Below are 18,942 nucleotides of genomic sequence, written 5' to 3'. Positions count from 1 at the left end.
TCACCCGACCAAACCAAAGACCATGGTGCACTGTGCCGGCTGCAAAAGGCCCATCCTGGACCGCTTCCTCTTGAACGTGCTGGACAGGGCCTGGCACGTCAAGTGCGTCCAGTGCTGTGAATGTAAATGCAACCTGACCGAGAAGTGCTTCTCCCGGGAAGGCAAGCTCTACTGCAAAAACGACTTCTTCCGGTGAGTACTTCCCTCACGCGCCTCTGCTGCTCCTTCCCCGCGGGCCCTTCCCAGCCAGCTTCGGATCAGAGGTCAGCGTGGCCGCGGCGGCCGCGTTAGGAGCTGCCTTTGGAGAGGGCAGCCAAGTCCCGGGGGCTCCCGCCTCTTCGCCAGCTGGCGCGCTGGGCTCCCCGGGACGCGGCCTGCTTTCGTCCTGGAAATTGTGGGTCCGGGCTTGGCTGCACGTGCCTGGGAAGAAAGAGTCTGAGCTCGCCTCTGAGCCAGAAGCCTCTCCAAGCTTGGAAGGAAGTAGCTCAACCTCAGGAGGTGTAGCCCTGGCTCCTGCCTTTCCCTTTGCAGAGCTCTCCAGCGACTGCATTCTCCGGGCCTCCCGGCTTTGCTCGTCTTCCAGGCTGAGCTTAGAAGCCCGGGCTAGCTCCATGCCACTGTCTTTTCCGTCTCCAAGAAATCTTGGCGGGAACCGCCGAGCCTTTTGCATGGAGTGTCCGAGTCGCCTGCGGTGGCAGCGGCAGGGAAGCGCTCGGCCACGGTGCCTATCCTGCACGCCCCACGGTCTTCCTGAAACCCGGTTGGGCCTCCCAGCGCCGACCTGGGCACACTACTGCACGGTAGCCTAGACCTTACCCGGCTGCCCGGGTTGGCTGGAGGTTCGGCCTCCGCCCAACGCCGACCCCGGCTCTGAGGCGCAGGCTCCGCCCGGAGCTCTCCCAGGCTCTGTCCGCCACCTCCTTGCCGAAACCTGGGGAAAAGCCGAGACCCGGGTCGTCGGAGCCGGGGGACTTCTCCCGACAACCCTCCTCCGTTTAGCATTTTAATTGAATCCTCTTAAAGTTACTATCTTGCCACCAAATCCACACAACACACAAGTCAGCAGAGAACTGGATTAAAATCGAATTGAAATTCCCTTGTGCCCGTTTGAAATCTCCCAGGTTACTTGGCTGACTTGGGCTCTGCTTTTCTCTGAGTTTGTGGTAACAGATCAAACTGGGGGACAGAGTAGGGGTTCAGAGCCACCCGGGTCGCTTTGCTCAGAGGCCTGGGGCGCGCTGTCCCCAGTGCATCCCCGGGACGCGCGGCTCTGGTTGGCGGCGGACCATGGAGCAAAGCTCTGTCCGCTGGTATTGCCGAGAGCAAGCGCAGGCTGAGCCTCTGGGCCTCGGCCGGTGCTGCCGAGCCTCCCGCTACTGGCGGGAGCCGAGCCAGGGAGCGGCGAACGGTGCCGACTGCCAGTGGGCCCCAGAAGCCTGGCTCCCGCGAAGCGCGGCCCGGCACCTAGAGCCCCCATGCGGTCTAGCTTGCGCTAACCTGCTGGGCTTTGGGCTTGAACGTGGCGACGGCCTGGCTGTGGCCATCCGGGCTCTCTCCGCGACTGTTTGTTTACCCGCGGCTGGACTGGACCTTGCCAACGCACAGCCCGTGCACGCGTTCTTTTTTGACGAAGGAGAGGCAATATAGAGAAAAGCGGCGATCGAGACGCGTTTGTATGGCGCTCTAATTTTGTTCTCCGAGTCTAATCGGAAAATAGATGCCCCCCTCTCGCTTCCCGTCGCCACCTTGCCGCCTTCTTCGGCAGCGCTTTTTCCCTCTGCGACAACGCTGGGCGTGAGGCTAGGGGTGGGGGCAGCTTGAGCTCCTTACTCCATCATTCTAACCATGTGTATCTCCTCCCTGACTTTTCACTGCTGCCCCGCGCTTTCTCCTGCCTTCTTGCCTGCTTAATCGGCATTCTGCCTCTCTTTTTGGCTCTCTCTCTTTCTCCTTTTCCTCTTTCCTATTCTTCTCCCTCCACTTTTTTTTTTCTCTATCACCTTTCTCTCTGTTTCTGTCTATCCTTGGACCTCGCCAACTTGCCCCCCTGCAGGTGTTTTGGTACCAAATGCGCAGGCTGCGCGCAGGGCATCTCCCCTAGCGACCTGGTGCGGAGAGCCCGGAGCAAAGTGTTTCACCTGAACTGCTTCACCTGCATGATGTGTAACAAGCAGCTCTCCACCGGCGAGGAGCTCTACATCATCGATGAGAACAAGTTCGTCTGCAAAGAGGATTACCTAAGCAACAGCAGCGTCGCCAAAGAGAACAGCCTCCACTCGGGTGAGGCCCTGATTCCCGGCTCCTTAGGGACGGGTGGGTCCTGGGGGAGGAAGACCCGCCAAGGTTGCTGCTCACCTGTCCCTTCCCTCTCCCCAGCCACCACGGGCAGTGACCCCAGTTTGTCTCCGGACTCCCAAGACCCGTCGCAGGACGACGCCAAGGACTCGGAGAGCGCCAATGTGTCGGACAAGGAAGGTGGCAGCAATGAGAACGACGACCAGAACCTGGGGGCCAAGCGGAGAGGGCCGCGCACCACCATCAAAGCCAAGCAGCTGGAGACGCTGAAGGCCGCCTTTGCCGCTACACCCAAGCCCACGCGCCACATCCGCGAGCAGCTGGCTCAGGAGACTGGCCTCAACATGCGTGTCATTCAGGTCAGGGCCCGAGCGTGCCACTCAGTTCCCTAGAGGCCCACACAGCTACTCCGTGCTGGCCGAGCTGGGGTGGGGGGCTGTTTTGAGGAGCAGAGAGAGTCCCCGGAGGCTGGCGGAGGGGGAGGGGAGAGGCCCAGACACAACCCTACCCGGTTCGAACTTCGAAGCGTCGCCAGATGCGTAGAGCATCTGGAATTCCCTATACCTCCTCCTCCTCCTGGTCCAGCGCAGGTGAGAGTGGTGACGGTGGGGGAGGGACGGGGAGCGTGAGACTGGAGGAGGGGACACTGTCGGACACTGCGACGAGAGTTGGGACCTATCTGTCTGCACTACCACCCCTGTTCGGGAGGAGCTAAGAGGTCGCTGTGCATCCCGGAATTAATCGGTTCCGCTGGCTTCTGCACAACGTGATCTCCCTCTGCGGGTCCCCACCCCCAACTTTGTGGGTCTCTTGCCCCAGTTAAACAAGCCCCAGAGCAGAGACTTCCCCTCCGAAGAGAGGTGGGCTGTCCAGGTTTGAAGGGAAGGCGGTCGGGGCGGGAGTCAGCTCTACCTCGGCCTGTCCAGAGTAGCATGGGATGGGAGGTGGTCATCCAGGCAGCTGCGCAGGTGCCCGCTGTGAGGTCTTGAGACTGCGTGTGAACCGGGCCCGAGTCTTGGGCCCAAGGTTAGGTGTCCGGTGCCTGGAGGCTCTGCAAGGGTACGGGTGGATGTGCCTGGGAGGCTGTGTGCATGCGTGCACTATTCAGGCTGCCCTCCACGGGGGCCCTCTGCCTCTGAAAGGTTGTGCGATCTTGTGCGCAGGTAAAGGGGAGGCTGCATGTCTGTGTCACTACCAGTGAGAGGCTGTGGATAAGTACGTTTGGCACTGGGAGATTGTGCGTGGGTGGAAAAGGAGACTGTGGGTTCTGGTGTGTCACTATCTTTGGGAGACTGAGTGTCAACAGGAGTCTGTTTGGATCTCTGTCACTATCATGCGGGGGAGGGGGCTGCCAGGGTCCCTGAAAGGGAAGCTGTGTGTCTGATACTATTTGGGGAGGTTGAGCCTCGGTGTGTACAGCTCCCGGGAAGCTGTAACTGTGTCGGTGGAATTATTAGAAACAACTCCAACTGCCTCATGTTGAGCAGGGCGGCTTGCCCAGGTCCCTCTGTCGGGAATCCTGTTCACCATGGGCTTAAGGGCCACCCTGAGCGGTGCTACTCAGAGACCAAGCCCCCCCCCACACACACCCCATATACAACACACACACACACACCACACGGCCCGGAATCTGCGAGTTAGGCGGTGAGGGGCCAGGTCCGGCCGCGCACCCGAAGTCGGAGGTGGGGTCTCCGGGGCCTCAATCCCCCCCCCCCCCGCACCGCGTGTGTGCTTCAGGTCTGGTTCCAGAACCGACGGTCCAAGGAACGGAGGATGAAGCAGCTAAGCGCGCTGGGCGCCCGGCGCCACGCCTTCTTCCGCAGTCCGCGCCGGATGCGGCCGCTCGTGGACCGCCTGGAGCCGGGCGAGCTCATCCCCAACGGGCCCTTCTTCTATGGAGGTGGGTGCGCTGCCTAGGGGCAGGGCGCGGGCAGGGCGCGGGCAGGGCTGGGTTGGCTTCGTCGGAAGCGGTTGGCAGCGCGGAGGCGCTTCTGGCTTTCTATAGGGAAGTGAAGAGTAGGGAAGAGATGGGTGGAGGTTGGGGAGTAAACCGAGGGGAGGTAGTGAGATCGGACCGAATTCCCGACCCTGAAGGAGGCGAATGGGCAGGTAGGGCGCAGCTCCAGCGTTCGCACCCAGCCTTCTCCGTGCTCCCGGCCCGGCAGGGGAGCCCGGCGACCGGCGACTTCCCCGAGCTGCCCTCCCCAGCCGGCTCGCGGGGACGCCTTCCCGCCCTGGCACCCCGCCCCACCCAGGGCCCCGCCCTGACAGCCTCCTCACCGCTGCGCAGATTACCAGAGCGAGTACTACGCTCCCGGAGGCAACTACGACTTCTTCCCGCAAGGCCCCCCGTCCTCGCAGGCTCAGACGCCAGTAGACATGCCCTTCGTGCCGTCGTCCGGGCCTTCCGGGACACCCCTGGGTGGCCTGGAGCACCCGCTGCCCGGCCACCACCCGTCGAGCGAGGCTCAGCGGTTCACCGACATCCTGGCGCATCCTCCCGGGGACTCGCCCAGCCCCGAGCCCAGCCTGCCCGGGCCTCTCCACTCCATGTCGGCCGAGGTCTTCGGGCCCAGCCCACCCTTCTCGTCGCTGTCGGTCAACGGCGGGGCGAGCTACGGAAACCACCTGTCTCACCCCCCCGAAATGAACGAGGCGGCCGTGTGGTAGCGGAGTCGCGCACGATCCGCGGAGTTCGTGGTTGTACAGAAACGAACCTTTATTTAAGAAAAAAAAAAAAAAGAAAAAAAAAAAAAGCAAATCATCCCCCCCCCCACTTCCTCCAGCTTGGGGGACCATTTTCCGTCTGGGGAGACCGGATGGGAAAGGGGGACACGAAATAGAATCCAAATCCGTCTGGAGGTAAAACTGGGATCCGCGCGCTGGCCGGCAAGGTGCAGAACTGGGGCTCCCGCAGGGAAACGCAGACCTCTCCCCACCTCCCACCTGGACCCGGATCCTTGGACAGACACCGCCGGCGTGAGCGAGAGCCGGGCGGGCTACATAAAAACACCCACGGCAGCCGCGGGGGGCGGCCAGTCGGTGGTGACGCCAGGAGGCGCGGGGAGGGAGGCTGCGCCCGCAGCCGGTTGAGGGCGGTGAAGCGGCCAGGGCGCTCCCGGGCCAGCCCGGAGGGTTCTGGCTCTGGGAAATTTATTAGTGTTGTCTCAGAGTTCAGCAGCAGCGACAACAAACTTATAGCTTCAGAAACGCCGACCTGCTGTGCATCAGGTGGGACTATATATATATATATTTTTTGTCTCTCTGGGTTTTTTGGTTTTTTTGTTTTTGCCAAAATTTCAAAATTCTAAATGTAAAGCCCTCAGTATCAACTCTTCTACCTTCACAAAGCGCTACACACACACACACACACACACTCAATAGGATGGTCTCCAGCCAGACCTCTTAGTAAAATGACTTGAACATCAGCTGTACAAGAAAAGTATTCTACCTTTACACACACAAAATTTAAGTAAAAACAAAAAACTATTGAACTAAAAACAGTCAACTGTTTACGTATAACGTTAAATTCAGGAGTTCAGTGTTTTACTAATATATCCTGTTTTGAAACCTCTTGTTCAAAACAAAATGTTTTGAGCAATCAACCAAAATTGTTCATTTTCTTCTCCTGTAGATGTTCTGACAGATTTACAGGGCTCACAGCTCACTGTGCTAGTATGTAAAAAGGTGTTGTTTACACAAGGCAAAGAGAAAAAACGTGATATTCAGACACTTGCCAAATAGAGTAATTATAGCACAAATACTGTAAAGGTGCCTGGCACCACAACCTGAAAAAGTGTTAAAAAAAAAGTGTTACAAGGTTTAAAAAAAAACATCTTTGCTAATTTTTAATCCTGTTGAACATTCATGAAATTGTTAATATGACTTATATAGACCCACACAGGTTTTATTTTTGTGTCTTTAAAATAAAAGTCCAAAATATTTAAATTTTATGGTCAAATATGCAGTCAACAGCTGCTACTTTTTTCTTTATATATTAAATTTCTCATATGTCTTTTATTGTTCTGATAAACCTAAGCTTGTGTGACCTCCAGTGCATATTAGACCATTCACTGTATGAAAGAAAAACATGTTGAATAAATTTGTGAGTTTTTAATAAAAATAGAAAATCTGATGTTTAGATAACTGGTGTGTTATTTGATGTTTTAACAACTAGAATTGAGCTGTGACGGAGCCGAATGACCTCTCAGAAGCCAGGAGGAAGAGAGACAGGACTGGTGGATCTGTTTTTATCTTGGCTGTAGTTGAACCCCTTTGCTAATGTCAGCCAAGCTTTTCTCTGTGCCTTCCTGCTGTTATTAACTACAAATTTGCATTCTGTGAATTTTAACGGATACAATTGAGATGTTTGCTGATAAGTTAATATAGAACTGGAAATAGAAATCAAATCCATGGCTAAAAATGAGTGGTCCCAGTCTGTCATTAAGCATGAGACCCCATGTACTCTCTCCCTCTCCCCTCTAAACAGGCAAAACCAGACTTCTGAACGTCAGTTACCTATAAATAGGGTAGTTAGAGGTGGTCCTCTTCTATTTCATTTCCCATAGATAATCCTGCTTCCTAACTTGGTGGTTTGAAAGATAACATAAAATGAATGTACAGCACAGCTATAAATGAAATACTTTAATCCCTTTCACAGAACTGATGTGAAATAGTTGTTTTATAGTATTTGTTTCATTTGAATTTCCCAGAAGGAAAACTATTTTGCTTGGCACAAGATACATATTACTTTCTCTGAAAGAGGAGTAAAAATAACCAATATAGAAATCAGATTTCAACTGAGAGTTGCCATAAGGTTCTGAAAAGTAGTTCAATCCCTTCCAAGTCTTCATTAAACATGGAAGGAATTTAAATATTTTATCTGCTGTGAAATACATGTGTGTGTTTTATTATCAGAAACTACCACAGTTCCAGAATTTCTTTTCCATATCACCTACGTTTCAGTCTGGATTCTTTATTTCCTTTTCTTTTTTTTAAATCAAGGGTTTTACATGAGATGGTATGCAATTTCCAGTGTTGTTTTTATATTTTGTTAAGACACAACCAAGTGTATCTTTCTTGCTAAGAAGGCTTTAAAATATTTCACTGCATCCACATGACAGCTTATTCAATGGGGAGGACTATCGGGGTGGAATCTGACAGTGTTCTTTCAGAAATCCAGATTTATGAAATACTGGGGAGACTTTTGAAACTCCTAGCCTCTGCATGCAGCACATTTGTTTACCTGCTTTGAATGCAGATCGCCTTGTTTTTGCCCTTTTAGCATTTATATACATTAAATCATAGCCAACTTATTCATTATAGCCAGCCTCCTTTAAAGACATTCATTTAACTGAACGTATGCTCATTGGGAAGCCACATTTTCCTATCAAGCCTGCTGAATTATTTAGCAGCTTTATTGTGGAATCTGGTACTTGATAAGCATTTTAGAGTTGGGTGCTCGGTGTGGATGCAGTTCTTCTCTCTGACTTCTCTCTGGCAGCAGCTCGGTCTTTCCCCTTGGAAGCTGTGTCCAGAACGCTAACGAATCCCTGGACAGGTGGCAAACTTCAGCAGTCAAATTTGGAGCCACCTGAGGTGGGGAGATCTAGGGATGTCAGGGACTGTTCTTGTTCCCATCAGAGCTGTGCTGCCCACCTCACCGTCCCACTGCGCCTGGGCGCTCCCCAGAGAGGCGTGCGGCGGGAGGGGAGCGCCCAGGCGGTCCCCTCCGACCCCCAACGCAGTCTCCTCTCCTGCCTGGGCTTGGCAGCCTGGTTTCTCCCCGCAGCCATCTCAAAGCTGCCACCTCTGTGCCTCTAGCCACCTGCCCTCAGGGTTCCGGCGACTGGGAGCTGCCATCTGCCCTGGACGAGGGAGACATCGCTCACCCACCTCTCTTTTCCAGGATAGGGAAAGTGGGAACTGCTTTAGGGCTAGACAAGGTAGGGGAGGGCGATGCGTGGAGAGCCAGGACAGGCATTGGCAGGGGCCTGGGACCCTTGATAGTATCTGAGAAGAGAGAAAGGTAAGAACATGGTTTCCCTAAACTCTTGAAACTCCTGGTCACCTGAACAGACAGGAGATTGGGACAATGGGGGGGGGGTGGTATCCAATGTCACCCCTGCCTACCCTCTGCTCTTCCTACATCTGTGTGCCACTTTGCAGCCCTTAGGCAGCAGACAGAGGGACCCTGAACTGGGAGACCCTCTGACCTTCTCTGGAGAGGACTGTTCTTTTCTCGGAGCATGCTCATGTTTATTCCCTTCCCCCTCCTCATCTCATCTGCTCACATCACAAGGGCAGTCAGGGTTTACATTTCTTCTAAGAGGTAGAGTTCTTGAAATAGTCCCTCCCATAGTCCACCTTCCATCTCCACTCCCACTTCCATCAGGAAACCCCTCCTCCTTTCTCAAGAAACTAGAATCAAGTAGGGAGGACCCCCCAAGAGAGGAGATTTAGGAGGTTGCCACCTCGTGCCTCCACATCTCTGAGCTGCATCTTAAGTCCTAGAACTCTTTCTTCTTTTCTCCACTCCTGGAGTCCCCTCCCTACTCTCAGGATGGGGTGAGAAAGCCAGGGAAGCATTTTGGGGGCCCGGGGTGTGTGCAACAGGAGTAGAGTGGTCTTGATTTCTTCCTCAAAAGGCTTCCCAAGTCAGTAGGTGCCTGGACAGAGACAGAAGAGTAGGGAAGCAGGCATTTTCTGCCCAGAATTATCCAGCAATGTCCTGTTTGCATGACAGCTAGAGGTGCTCTCTGCCTTGCCTCACCTCCCGGCTCCTTTTCTCCCCTTTCTTTGCCCCAAGGCCAGGTTCCTAAGCCTTATTAATGTCCCAAATAGGAAGGGAAGAGGACCGAGGGAGGTAGTTTCCTAAATGTGGGGTGAGGGAAACATTTTTGTCCTTCAAAGCCTGGGGCCATGGCTGTACCAGTCTGTGGAGCATGCTTTTACTCTGGAGGCTCTAGACGCAGGCCCCAGACTGCAATTACAGGGGATATGGTTTGTTTGTTTTGTTTTTGTTTTAAAGCTGTTTTCGACTGAATTCTATTGCAGGTGGTAAAAAGCAGTTTTCTTTGCCTCAGTGCCTTGCCTAGGGTGCCACCATCCTAGCCTGGAGTGCTTTCCTTTCCTGTGTCTGTGGGCATCTACCCTGAGGGCTTCCTGCCACCACCTAGGAAGGGGACATGGGAAAAATGGTCTCTTGTTGCTCTTGACACTGGGGGTGCGTATGAAGACTAGGGAAGTCAGGGACCCTCATGTCCCTTGGGTTCCACAGGAGACACTGGAGAACTGAGGGTTCCCTAGGCTGTTCAACTGTGGGATCCAATTGGCCTGGGCTGTTCCCAGGAAGGGCAGAGGGCACCCCTGACCCTGTTTTCTGGATCCATTTGAGGCAGTGTCCATTTAGGGGCTTCTAGGTCTTTATAGGTGACCTCAAACAGATACTGGAAGGATAGACCACTTTCTACTCCCCTGATCATCCCTTTTTGCAGTTTCTGTTTACATGTTTGTCTGCCCCCCTAGGCTGATCACTGACAGAAGAGAATCTAACTTACTCATCTTTGTATCTCATTTAGCAGTGCCTGCCACATAGCGGGCAGTCAGGGAATGCCTGATGAAGGGAAGAGCATATAAAGGGATTGTATTTTTCTATGTGCCTGGATGCAGTTAAATTGATCCTATTGGGTCTTTATATTTTGAGTCTACCTGTGCCCCTCTAACGGTAGACCTGAGTTTTCGCACATTTGTGCACTATTTTCAAGTGTCTGAGTATGCCCTCATCCTTGAACACCAAGGATATCAATACAGATGGGTGTGTAGTAGAGTAATCCCCACTCCACCCCTTTTTCCCTGCACAGACAAGGCTACTTGCAGAAGCTACAGAATCGATCTTTATTTACGCACAGCTATAGCGCTTGCTAATTCCTATTAATAAAAATGCCAGCAGTGCACCGCACACTTACACATGCCCATCCCTGAGGCACGATTTCCAAATCGTGGCCATCGCTGGGCCAGAGGCGTGGGCCCGGCCACAGACTCCTCCAAATTGTGAAATGCCAAACCTTCTTTTGGTCCCAGTCTGTGCGTGCCCTAAAGCACACGTAAACCTCGAGACGCTTACCCTTTACTCCTCCTCCTTCCCAAATCAGTCACCACGGGTCACGGGTACACTACACTTTATTTCTGAGCAAATCTCGGACAAATCTTGAGACATACTTTATACAAGAGGACACAGGCTGCACGCAAGATAGTCTCCGCTCGGGGCCAGCGGTGGTGCCGTGCCCTTGCGCGCTCCCGCGCTGCCCAACACACCCCTTCGGCGCACGCGCACGCGCACACGCGTCAGCCTTCCGGGCGCTTCCGCCTTCATCTTAGCAACGCCCGTAGTGACGAAAGCCCCGCCCCCTCCCGGGAGCCTCCCGGAAGTTGCCGGCCAGGAGCTGGGTGCACGGCTCCGGGCGTCCCTGTTGTGCTGGGGCTCAGTCTCTGGTCGAGAGGGCTCGGAAGCGGGAGAGCGACCTTCAGTAGCGCGGCGCAGGGCGAGACCTGGTTACCATGGCGGGGCCGCAGCCTCTAGCGCTGCAGCTGGAACAGTTGTTGAACCCGCGACCGCGCGAGGCGGATCCTGAGGCCAACCCGGAGGACGGTGAGGCCTGAGGGGGGCAAGGCCACGTGCGGAGCCGTGGGCCGGGCCCAGTGCGGACCCGGGAGGCGTGTGAGGGGCCGGCAGCTGGGCCTCGCCGCCTAACCTACTCTCCTTCCCCTTGCGCAGAGGAAAACTGCTTTCCGGGAGGGTGGCCCCTGGGGCTGGGGAGGAGGGCTTCGGAATCCTTCGGACGCGCGTTCTAGATTTGGTGCTCGGGTGGGCGGAGCGTACGGCGGACTCAGGCTTGGGTTAACTGTTGATCCAGGGCTGTCGCAGGCAGCCAGTCTGGTAGCAGGTTGGAAGTTATCTTTCAGGATGCCCTTACTGGCATTGCGTTAGAAATGAGAAGAAAAAGTCTCATCCTTTTTAAAAAAAAACTCTGCCTGTCCCTGAGAACCCACTTGGAGGATGAAGGAAGAAGTAGGCTTCCATGGTGCCGTTTAAGCCTTTTCAGGCTTCAGCACACTTGCTTAGCGGCTGACGAATGATATTTCTGATCTGTAAGCTGATGTTCAGGGTCTAGTTGGGAGTAATCCTCCTTTAGGCTTGAGTCAGAGAAGTGTGAGGAAGGGAGAATACGGAGGGATAAATGTGAGTGCTGGACCGTTTCTTAGGAATAATTAGTTGAGAGAACTGGGACTGTTTAGCCAGGATACGCAAAAAAACCCCAACAACTCCCTGAGGGATGGGCTGGAGTGGGATAGAACATGATGATGGCTGACTTAAAATATTTGAGCTGACTGTCACACATGGAAGAGGGATTAGACTAGTTTTCTGTGATCCAAGGCATGGAAATTTATCCTTCTAGTAGATGCAGAGCGTCAGTTTTCTGTACAGGAACAGCAGCAAGGTAGGAAGTGGTCTGCCTTGAGAGGTGATGAGGTCCCTGTTCTTGGAAGTTGGTGGGGATTTTGTAGAGGACGTTCAAGCGTGAATTTAAAGGGCTGAACAGGGTTACCATTAAAGTTTGTTCTAACCAGGAGATTCTGATTACTTTTCCCCCTCCCCCGACAGCCACTGCTGCCAGAGTGATTGACAGGTTTGATGAAGGGGAAGATGGGGAAGGTGATTTCCTGGCGGTGGGTAGCATTAGAAAGCTGGCATCGGCCTCCCTCTTGGACACAGACAAGAGGTATTCTGGCAAGACCACCTCTAGAAGAGCTTGGAAGGAAGACCATTGGGAGCAGACTCTGCCAGGTTCATCTGGTGAGTAGACGTATTTCCATGGTACTCTTTCTTTCCTGATTTTTGGGGGTTAAATTTTTGTTTGTTTGTTTGATGCTCTCTGCAGAACTAGTCTGGATGCCCCACTTACTGTCTTAGGAGAGACCACTGATTTGGAATTAGAAAGGGCCCTCTGAAGTACTGAATTTCACTTTGTAAGGAATCTGAAGTCTGGAGCTATTAAGTTGCTATACTCCTAATGTTTGCACTAATGGCTCACCCTAAAATGGAGTGAGAGAAAAGGCCTTGAATATTTGGACTTTGGAGAGGGCTATGTGTTGAAAAAGCATTGTGTCTGATGAGCATGGTACTCATGGATTTTGACCCCTTTTCTTTGGTTTGTCAAGTCTTGCATCGAGTCTCTGGATAATATTAATTTGTGACACTCATTTTTTGCCACTGTAAAAATTTCATAATCCTTTCCTGTTCCCTGCAACAGTTAGGAGGATGTGAGCTTATAGTTTTAAAGATTGTGAGTTTCTCAGAGTGGAAGAAGGGGGTGGGATATGGTGATTATTGAGTGGATGCTATTTGTTTTCCTTTAGAGAGGTCAGAGGGACCATGTTGAGAATCCACAGATAATATAAAAGAAACAATCACTTATGCTGTGATATCCATGATTTAGTCCCTGATACAGTCCTTGGGGCTCCCAGATGATAAGCTCATTTCATATTCTTTGCTTAGAGAATGATAAACAGACCAGTCCTGGGACCAGTATAATATTTATTGAGCTCTCACCATGTGTCAGGCACTGTGGTAAGTCCTTTAAATTCTAAGAGCCTGGTACATAGTAAGTCCTCAGAAAATGTTACCACCATATCATTACATGTATTATCTCATTTAATCCTCCCAACAGCCCTGTGAGGTTGTACTGTTTATCCCCATTTTACAGATAAGGAAATTAAGGGGCACATTGGTTAAGTAACTTGCTCAAGGTCATATATCTAGTAAGTGCAGGCTGGAACTCAAATAAGGCAGTCTGACTCTAAGATCTATACTTCACTACTCTGAATATTTCTTTATCTGAGAAGTGGCATACATTTAAAGAACTTAAAGGATTATTTCTCTTTACTGTTTGGCACTTAGTTTCTGTATATATGTTTTTGACAGCCTTCTCTGTCTTGAGTTTATATATTGTTACTTAAAGAAGTACTTAAGACATCATGTTTTCATAAAAATCTTTATTTTATGAAGAAAGTTGTTGGTAACAGGTCCCTGTATGATTATGCTTCCTGTGTTCTACCATGGAAGAGATTGGATAATCATTAAAGACCTGTAAGTATCAGGATACCCCAAGTATAAGTAAAATCAGGAGCCATAACTAATATTCCATTTACTGAAGGATCAAGTTCAGACTCCTTCCCGTGGAAGACAAGACCCCTCCTGATGTGGTCCCTGAGCAACTCTCTGGGCTCATACCCCACCCAGTATTCTGTACCCCAGTGCACTTTTGTGTACTGGACCTTTGCATCTGCTGCTTTTCCTTTCCTTCCCTCTTCTCTGTGACCTGTTACTTATGCTTAATAAGTAAAACTATAATGTGTCCTTCACATGAAGCCATCTCTCACCCTTCTCTATACACTGTACTAATGATATTGTAATGTAGTTATTGGTTATGCATACCTACCACTCCTAGCAGACTGTGAACCCATCCCCACAGATATTACTTTCTGTTTGTCAGTCTCTAGTTTTTATCCATGGCTGGTTCATAATAGGTGCTTAATAAGTGTTTAGTAGGCATCACTAGGGTGACAGAGATTGTGCATTTGGGACAGTTAGTGATAAACTCTATTTTTTCAGATGCAGGTTTGGGAAAACCAGTAATTCCCTCACACCAGATGAAATCTGACCATTTTTCAAGGTCCAGATCAAAGGCTGCCTTTTCCTTATAACCTTGCTTAAATTCACTTGCTCCATAGTTAAAATCTCTTCCTCCTCTTGATTGCCAAAACTTTGTCAAAGTGCTTTTAATTCTTCTCTGTATTATAGTTTTTATGGGTCTGTCTTTCCCACTAGAGCCTTTCAGTGATAGGACCCATGCTTTTTGTTTGTTTGTTTATTTTTTTTTGGCCGCGCCGTGTGGCATGCAGGATCTTAGTTCCCCAACCAGGGATCGAACCCGAGCCCCCTCCATTGGAAGCGCAGAGTCTTAACCACTGGACCGCCAGGGAAATCCCATAGGACCCATGTTTTATTCATTTTTGTTTCTCCCTTAGCATTTTAGAGATAGTAGATGTGTAATAAATATTTGTTGAGTTGCATTGAATACAGTAATACTATTTTTTTTGGAAAGGTGTCATGATCCTTTAGTTAAAATGAAAGATATGCCCTAGTATTTGTTTTAAGGTAAATTTTTTTTTTTTCCTTTTTCCCTCCCTTGTTTAGATAAAGAAATATCTGATGAGGAAGGGTCTGGAGATGGAGATTCAGAGGATCTGGGCCTGGAGGAATCCGGTGAGGATGCCATGAGTGCTGAGGAACAGGAGCGTGGTGATGGTGACAGTAGCCTGGCCTGGGAAAAGAAGAACAGAAGCCACTCCAGGAAGGCGTCAGGCTTCAGTGTCCAGAGCAGCAGTGACTTTGAAAAATTTACCGAGGGAATGGATGACCTCGGTAGCAGTGAGGAGGAGGAAGACGAAGAGCAGGAGAGTGGTATGGAAGAAGGGGATGGGGAGGAAGACTTCGAAGGTGAGAGTGAGGAAGACAAGGCTGAAGACAGGACCAGTGAGGACGACGGGGTGGTGATGACCTTCTCCGAGGTCAAAGTTTCCGAGGAAGTGGAGAAAGGCCAGGCTGTGAAGAACCAGATAGGTTTGTACACGGCTTGCTGTTTGCTTGTTTTGAGTGTCCACATTTGATCTCCTTTTTGTTTGTGTGTGGCTGTTTGCGGTCTCCTGTGTCCTTACAATTAGTTGGTGACGTGCCCCACTTACCTAGAGGCCCAAAGCACCATTCCCCTGTGCTTGGCCTGCTATTGCTTCACTCAGCTGCTTTGCATGTTCTGCTCTAGTACTGCTGGCAGCTGTGGAAGGTTGAAGAGAAGAGTGTCGTATCCTCTCGTTGGGCTGTAGCATTCTCTCTCTCATGTAGCAAGTCAATTTGCATCCAGACACTGGATTTATTTCCTGTAATAAATAAGAGTGTTTCCATGGCATGAAGCTGATAAAGCCATGCTGCTTAGGGACTGCTTTGATTTCCAGTCCCTCCCCCTCTCCCTGCCCCAGGAAGATTTTATTAACTGAGGAATGGAATTCTTTTTTCTTCTTAGCACTGTGGGACCAGCTCTTGGAAGGAAGGATAAAGCTACAAAAAGCTCTGCTGACCACCAATCAGCTTCCTCAACCAGATGTTTTCCCTATATTCAAGGACAAAGGTGGCCCAGAATTTGCCAGCGCCTTAAAAAACAGTAAGAATACTTATCCCATGTTGGGATGCTTAGAACCACTGGGGTTCATTGGGATATACTGGGATTGTATTTACAGCACCACAGATTTGAGAAGACTTGGCTTTAGTCATAATATGGTATAAAATGGTGATTTTTAACTTAAAAAAAATAGCAGCATAACCCTCTTATCAAATGAAGGCAACTTTGATGGAAACAGGTTGGGTGCTTGAGTCATGTCTGTTCTTCTTTTTTCCAGCCCCGCTCTCACTTTCCTCTCCCCCTCCTCTTGGCTTTCTGAGCTACTGCTTTAGTGCTCAGGGAAAAACCACTGGCATAGAACAAAAGGGAGACAGTGAATGACTAACCTCAGTTCGTTTAACTTGTATATCACGTGCTTAAAGGATGCCTTTCTTTGTTGGGTGGTTTCTAGAACAAAATGCTGAGATGACCTTACTCCTGTCTCCCTTTGGGTTACGGAGGGTGATGAAGGATGGTGATCGCAGAGGGAGGAAAAAGTTGTGAAAGAGAATTGCTGGGCTGTGAAGTCCAAGAATTTTAGAAGAGCAAAGGAATTTAGCAATTATTTGGCTCCCAACCCCCTCAGTTTACAGAGGAGAGAGCCAAAGCCCAAAGAGAATGAGTTGCCCTAAGTTACAGAGCTTGATCATGCACGGCAGAGACAGCCTCCTCCAGCTTTTCTGCCTTACGATCTAGGGGCTGCCTCCTGGGTGCCCAGTGGCACCAGAGGACTGGGGCCGAGGAGAGAGATGCGGGGTGAGTGCACAGAGGCTGGAATCTCCATCGCTTACTTGCACGCTGAGATTTAGTGTTGTCATTTGCTCTTTCAAACTTGTTTTTATGATATCATGGAGTTAGCATGAGAAGGGGCCTGAGGAGGACATCAGTCTGATTTGGCATCTGCCTCTTGGTAGAATCACCTTAAACCATTTGAGATAAATGGGTAGGATTTCTAGGGTAAGGAATTGTGTGAACCTTTCTTGGCGGGGACTACTTGGTTTAATTAGGAATTACTTCCCAAGGGCCAGTCTTTAGATTGTGTGTCTTGACACACTTGAAGTCAGGAACCCTGCAGATACTGTGAGGGTGGGTCTTTTGTAGCCCCTCCTCCGGCTCTTCCCTGCTTCCTCCCTCAAATAAATGATAGCTTGGTGGTTTTCAGATTTTTGGAGCACTTCTCTGCTATTTTTAACGCCCTAGTGCCCTGATTTCTGGTATGCCTTTGGAATGAGACCTAGACTACTCTAGATTAAATGTCTTAAATGTTTCACAATAAGGCCTTTTCCATTTTGTTACTCATTACTCTTCTTGCTTGAGCCAACCCTGCCCCCGCTTTTATGGGGATTCATCTCAAAATGTAGATATTTTAAGGGTTTATCAGTGCTCGGTATAAGGGACACATTCTTACTCTTGGATACAGTTCAGTTTTTTTAGCTGTTTTAATGTTATTTAACTTTTATTTTGCAACAGTTCTGATAATTGTAAACACTTTAAAAATTTTTTTATTTTATTTTTTGACCATGCCGTGTGGCATGTGGGATCTTAGTTCCCCCACCAGGGATCGAACCCACATCCCCTGCATTGGAAGCGCTGTGCCTTAACCACTGGACCGCCAGGGAATTCCCCGATCTCTCTTTTTTTTTTTTCCCCGATCTCTTTAATCTGTCTCTTTTTGTACTTAACCAGTTGCCTTTTTGCCTCGTTGATGAATTCCAGTTAATCTGACAGATGTCTCCTAATCTGACTAGATGGGTTGTAGCCGAAGAGGGAGAAGAAAGGAATGTTTATTTGGTATCACATATTCTAAGGTGGGAGGGTGGAGAGTTTTCTTTTTCTTTTTCTTTAAAATAAATTTATTTATTTATTTATTTATCTTTTTTTATTTTTGGCTGTGTTGGGTCTTTGTTGCTCTGTGCAGGCTTTCTCTAGTTGCGGCGAGTGGGGGCTACTCTTTGTTGCGGTGCGCGGGCTTCTCATTGCAGTGGCTTCTCTTGTTATGGAGCGCAGGCTCTAGGCATGCAGGCTCAGTAGTTGTGGCTTGTGGGCTTAGTTGCTCTGCGGCATGTGGAATCTTCCCGGACCGGGGCTCGCACCCGTGTCCTCTGCATTGGCAGGTGGATTCTCAACCACTGCGCCACCAGGGAAGCCCAGTAGTGTTATATTCTACTGTAATACTTATTATTCAGCTTTGGCTTCTATGACTGTGAGAAGGTGATCAGAGATTTCCTTATTGCCAGACCCAGCTGCTGCCTCCCTGAAGCTTTCAACCTTTCTTTCAAATTTTTCCCTTAAGTTTTGGCACTACTGCATGTGATGTGTGGGTTCTCCTGCTTTTCTGACTCCTCTTTTATCCTCTCAGTGTCAGTTTCACTGCATTTAAGATCCTGTTCTCAGGCTGTGTTTTCTTGGCATATTCTCTCCTTGGCTCTGTCAATTTACTCTCATAGTCCTAACAGTAGCCTCTAGAACAGAGCCGACTTCCAGCTGTACTTCAGCCACAGTCAAGTCCCAAGCAGCATGCCTTTGTACCCTAAGCACCTTAAACTCTACTTTTCAGAAACTAAACAAATATCTCTTTTCTTCCCCAACGCACTTAGTCCCCAAATCACCCTGATATTACATGTTGGTGATTATACCTCTCGATGTGAAATAATTTCAGAGGCATTTTTTGATATTTTAGTAGTTGCATAAATGGTAAGTCATGAATTAACCTTAGCAAAATTAAGGGATTTTCCATGCACAAAACCATTCCCCTAAAGAGGTTAGCTTTTTCCTCTGATTTTCTTTTAAAAACTTCTATAGCATTAGGAGGTGGTTCTTTTATGTTGGTAGCAGCAATGTATAAGGAAAAAGGCATGTTATTTAAGGAAACCTCAGCATGAGTTGTTTAAAACTTTTCATTATGGAATATATCAAACCGATATTAAAGTAGAGAGAATTGTATGGTGAACCCATATACCTTTACCAGCTAAACACTTATCAAGTCATGGTGTATCTTATTTCATCTACTTATACTAACTCACCCCCTACTTCTGCTTTATTTTGACACAAACACCAGACTTCCTATCATTTTATCAGTAAATCAGCATGGATCTCTAAGAGAAAAGCATTTAAAAAAAAAAATCACAATATCATCCCCCACAAAAACACTAACAGTGATTTCTTAATAAGCATAACTGGTTTGAATGGAGGGGAAATTGAGGGAGCATTCCTGTAACAGGCGCTCTCTATTGTCTTTTCAGAGTTTGTTCTATAGCTTTAAATGAAATGATTAAAGGAGGGCTTCCCCAGTGGCGCAGTGGTTGAGAGTCCGCCTGCTGATGCAGGGGACACGGGTTCCTGCCCCGGTCCGGGAAGATCCCCCATGCCG

General features: G+C 49.7%; 2 protein-coding genes across 3 annotated transcripts in view; both read left to right on the top strand.

Moving 5' to 3' along the window:
- Positions 1-22: 22 nt before the first annotated feature.
- LHX1 (LIM homeobox 1) lies at positions 23-4,965 on the top strand. The gene is made up of 5 exons (XM_059048669.2): positions 23-192; positions 2,054-2,280; positions 2,377-2,654; positions 4,033-4,195; positions 4,586-4,965. The coding sequence occupies exons 1-5, from the start codon at positions 23-25 to the stop codon at positions 4,963-4,965; spliced, it is 1,218 nt and encodes a 405-aa protein (XP_058904652.1).
- Positions 4,966-10,684: 5,719 nt separating this feature from the next.
- AATF (apoptosis antagonizing transcription factor) overlaps positions 10,685-18,942 on the top strand; it is a 95,480-nt gene continuing 87,222 nt past the window's right edge. The window contains exons 1-4 of one of the 2 annotated variants that reach the window (XM_059048638.2): positions 10,685-10,945; positions 11,960-12,151; positions 14,555-14,980; positions 15,438-15,575. In XM_059048638.2, coding sequence (XP_058904621.1) covers positions 10,855-10,945; positions 11,960-12,151; positions 14,555-14,980; positions 15,438-15,575 — 847 coding nt within the window. In that variant the 5' untranslated portion in view covers positions 10,685-10,854. The remainder of the gene's footprint in view (positions 10,946-11,959; positions 12,152-14,554; positions 14,981-15,437; positions 15,576-18,942) is intronic. The other variant, XR_010838091.1, reaches the window with a different exon arrangement.

This window comes from Kogia breviceps, chromosome 19 (assembly GCF_026419965.1).
Source record: "Kogia breviceps isolate mKogBre1 chromosome 19, mKogBre1 haplotype 1, whole genome shotgun sequence".
Taxonomy (NCBI): domain Eukaryota; kingdom Metazoa; phylum Chordata; class Mammalia; order Artiodactyla; family Physeteridae; genus Kogia; species Kogia breviceps.
The sequence above is the reverse complement of the archived record's forward strand: the minus strand, read 5'-3'. Positions and strand labels throughout refer to the sequence as shown.